Genomic DNA, 3,848 nt, shown 5'->3' with positions numbered 1-3,848 from the left:
TCGGGGGCTGCTCGGTGGGATGCAGGCAGAGGACCGGGGGGGGGGGATGGCCCAGGCCGCTCCGAAGGGTGGTGGGGTTCATTGTGCAGGGGAGGACGCCAGGTGCCTGTGGCCGGTGCCTCACACAGTGCCACCCAAGAGAGCAGAGCGGGGGTGTGTCGCCTCGGAGGTTCGGGAACAGGCGATCGTGGGGTAGACGGCAGGGTGCCACCAAGGTGTGCTGGGTCACAGATTTCTTCCCCCTTTTCAACCGAATGCAGCGTGATTAATGACATCGTAAAACAGTGAAGAAAGATTGGTTTATTTTTTGCTGTAGGCTGCATGTACTTGCCAGAGAGAGACAGAGAGAGAAGGAGAAGAAAAGTGAGCCATCACCCCACAGGGGTGCCACACCACAATCCCATCTCCACCATTCTCCTCTTGGGATTCTGGGCACACAGACCTGATGTGTTTTCAAGCTGCCGGATCCAGGACTTGAACCACGCAGTCCCTTAACCACCACGCCACCTACTGGCCCTGTACTCACTTTTTACATTTCAAACAATCCAAACAGTAAAAAGAAGAGTAGAGTCGCCCCCAAATTCCACCCTCTACCAATGTGGTTGTAGACCTTGCTTGTCTGCTTCTAGAAGCAGGCACCCCTGTTCCTGCCGTCTCCACCCCTGCTTCTGCTCCAGGGCTCGAGGGCCCTCTCGTTGGGCCCCCTGTGTCTCGCCCAAGATTGTCCCCAGCTGTTCATGGCAGAGACAAGAGCTCTTCAAAGCTCGCGGTCCTGTCCTGGAGACTGGCCCCCGTCTGCCTGAGGAGGCCAGCCACAGCCCCACCGCCCACACACAGCTCGCCCACCCTGCAGGCCATGTTCGAGTTGGTCACCTCCGAAGCCTCCTACTACAAGAGCCTGAACCTGCTGGTGTCGCACTTCATGGAGAACGAGCGGCTGAAGAAGATCCTGCACCCGTCCGAAGCGCACATCCTCTTCTCCAACGTCCTGGACGTCATGGCGGTCAGTGAGCGGTGAGGACGCGGGGACAGCCACCTTCCCTCCAGCCGGGGCCGGCGGAGGCCTGTGCGGGCTGCCTGACATGGGCCCCTCCACTTCTGCATGTTTGGGATTCTCCGTGATAAAATACCAGTGAATGGAGTAGGTCCGTGGCCCCACCGCCCCTCCCAGCGGGGTGGCTCTTTGCACCCCGGGTCAGCCGATTGTCCCACATGGAGGTGAGCACTGGCCACCTCTCGCCCGGGCTCACATGGGCTGAAGCAGGCTCTTACAGTGAACCGCAGCCGGGTGGGACCATGGCGAGTGTCGGGACAGGGACAGGGCTGCCGGGGGAGCTGCCTGTGTCTCTCCTCCATGCAGCCCTGCCTCTGTGGCCCTGTGGAGTCCAGTCAGGGATCCGGGTGCCGTCTGCCCTCCACACTGTCAGCGACAGTTGGGGGACGTTCCCATGGGAGCTGCCCCAGGCAGGGAGCTTAGGTGGGGCCAGCGGACACCTAGTTGCCAGCTCCAGCAGAGAAGTGTGCCCTGAGCTCTGGTTATGACACTCTGCCCCACCTCATCGCAGGCCCCCAACGTCGGCAGCGGACAGAGACGTGGGGGTTGGCCGCTGAACCCCTGGTTCAGACGTGAGACCACAGCAGGGCAGGGACAGCCTCCCTGGGCAGTGCAGCCCACCCTGCATCACCCCGTCCTGGAAGCTGCTCGCTATTTGTGGCCTCCTCAGTGGCCCCTCCTCCACGTGGACACCCACCCTTCCAGCTGCAGCCTCTCTGCCGCCCGAGGCAGCCTCGTTCAGTGTTTTCAGAGCTGAAAGTGGAGGGAGGCCTGCCTCACCGTGAGGGCCCTCGGCTCTGCCGCTGCACTTTGGTTTATGTGTGTATTTGTATTCTGGAAGTTTATGGAGAATTGCAAACGTGCCCAAGTACAGATGCCCACATACCGAGCGTGTGCTGGCCGCAGCTTCAGCAGTGAGCAGTACGGCGGGCCATTCCTGCAGCACCGCCACCCAGGGGTCCACCCTGAAGCAAATCTACCCATCTAATAAACCAAGCAGTAATCCTTGGTGTGGCAGCGTAGCCAGTGCTGACTCCCTGCCGATCTCCCGGTGCTCCCCCCCTGCCGATCTCGGGGTCTGGCTCACCTGCCCGCCGGCCTGCCCGAGCCTGGGGACACATTTCCTGACTCTCTGCCACCTGGAACCCTGAACCCGGGCCGCTGCCGCTTGCAGGTTCCTCCTGGAGCTGGAGCACCGGATGGAGGAGAACATCGTCCTGTCCGACGTGTGCGACATCGTGCACCGCTACGCGGCCGACCACTTCTCCGTGTACATCACCTATGTGAGCAACCAGACCTACCAGGAGCGGACCTACAAGCAGCTGCTGTGAGTGTGGCGCCCCCCCCCCCCCCCCGGCCACACACGGCCTGGCTCCTCCTGGGAGCGGTCCCTCCTGGCCCTCACCAGGGTCCAGGTGGATGCAAAGTTGACCAGACTGGCGGGGGGAGCCCCCGCCACACTCAACGCATCCCAGGGCATTTTGGCATCCTAGGGAGACAGTAACCCCACCCGATCCCAGGGGAGCCAGCCAACAGGCCGGGACCTGTGTCTGGACTGGCCGGTGGAGCTCTGAGGTTAGAAAGAGAATCTGCCCCACCAGGACAACTCAAGGCCCAGGGCATCCGAGTAGGGGTCTGAGCCGGAGGCAGGGCAAGGAGGGGCGGGCGCGCTCTTTGGTGGGGCTCCAGCCACGCCCTGGACCGTCTCCTCACGTGCCCAGTTTATGTTTTCTTTGGGGTTCAGATGACAAGGTCATATTTCAGTCAGTCTGCCTTGCTGGCATTCTTCAATGACTGGGTGTGCTGGGGACTGGCTTAGCTCTGCTCAGGGGCAGCGGGGACTTCCTGAGTAGTGACACCTTAACATCCCCTGTCCCCACCTTGCCATCCTGTGTGCTGTTAACTGCCGACGTTTTAAGGCTGAGTGTTTGGGTGTTTGGGGTTGTACTGTCGGTGTTCAGAACTGGGAAACTGACCAGCACCCTGCAGAGTAGCAGCCTGAACCCTGCAGCACCGAGCACCCCTGGTGTGACCTGTCACCAATCCGTGTGTGCGCGCGCGGATCCCCTGGCCCGGGGAATGTGCAGCCGGGGCCTGTGGCTTAGCTCCCAGGCAGGCGTCCGCGAGCCCCCAGAATGCTGAGCCTGAGCCCCCACACCTGGAGCATAGCCCAGATCCTCCCAGCAGCTGTCCCGGCCTGCGGCGCCTACCAGGTCCCTCCGTCACTACGTGGGCTTACCTTGCCACGGTGTCCCGCTGGGCAAGATCATCTCTCTGAGCGTCTGAGTCAGACGTGGCCGCACGGGGATCCTCGCCCTCCCGCACACGGCGTTTGCGCAGCCCTCGCTGCTGGGCGCGCGGAGCCACTTGTTACTTGACTTGTACGTGAACAATTTATTTTCCGTTAAAAACACAAAGAAGAAAGACGGCTTCGTGTTTCCCGTGCCCGTGGGCTGTCTGGTCCCCAGGAGGCCCGCAGTGGGGCGGGGGCACTTCCGCTTCACGCCTCCAGCAGCTCAGAGACCTACTCCCGCGTGTCTGTCCCCAGCCAGGAGAAGGCGGCCTTTCGGGAGCTGATCACACAGCTGGAGCTCGACCCCAAGTGCAGGGGGCTGCCCTTCTCCTCCTTCCTCATCCTGCCTTTCCAGAGGATCACGCGCCTCAAGCTCCTAGTCCAGGTAATGCCTCTCCTGCCCCGGCACGGGCTGGGCTCCGGACGCTCCCCTTCCGTCATTCAGGGCTCAGCCACAGGCTTCCCGGGGAGGCCGTCTGGTCCACCATCCAAATCCAGCCC

At 62.0% G+C, this 3,848-nt stretch overlaps 1 protein-coding gene across 2 annotated transcripts in view; it reads left to right on the top strand.

Annotated features, from left to right (window-relative positions):
• Positions 1-3,848, top strand: part of NGEF (neuronal guanine nucleotide exchange factor) — a 130,430-nt gene that overhangs the window by 112,488 nt on the left and 14,094 nt on the right. For both annotated transcript variants that reach the window (XM_014585265.2, XM_006171146.2), the window contains 3 exons: positions 854-1,014; positions 2,229-2,381; positions 3,603-3,732. In XM_014585265.2, coding sequence (XP_014440751.2) covers positions 854-1,014; positions 2,229-2,381; positions 3,603-3,732 — 444 coding nt within the window. The remainder of the gene's footprint in view (positions 1-853; positions 1,015-2,228; positions 2,382-3,602; positions 3,733-3,848) is intronic.

This window comes from Tupaia chinensis, unplaced genomic scaffold (genome assembly GCF_000334495.1).
Source record: "Tupaia chinensis unplaced genomic scaffold, TupChi_1.0 Scaffold149383_1, whole genome shotgun sequence".
In the NCBI taxonomy this organism is placed as follows: Eukaryota; Metazoa; Chordata; class Mammalia; order Scandentia; family Tupaiidae; genus Tupaia; species Tupaia belangeri.
Note: the sequence above shows the minus strand (reverse complement) of the source record. Positions and strands in the feature narration are given on the sequence as shown.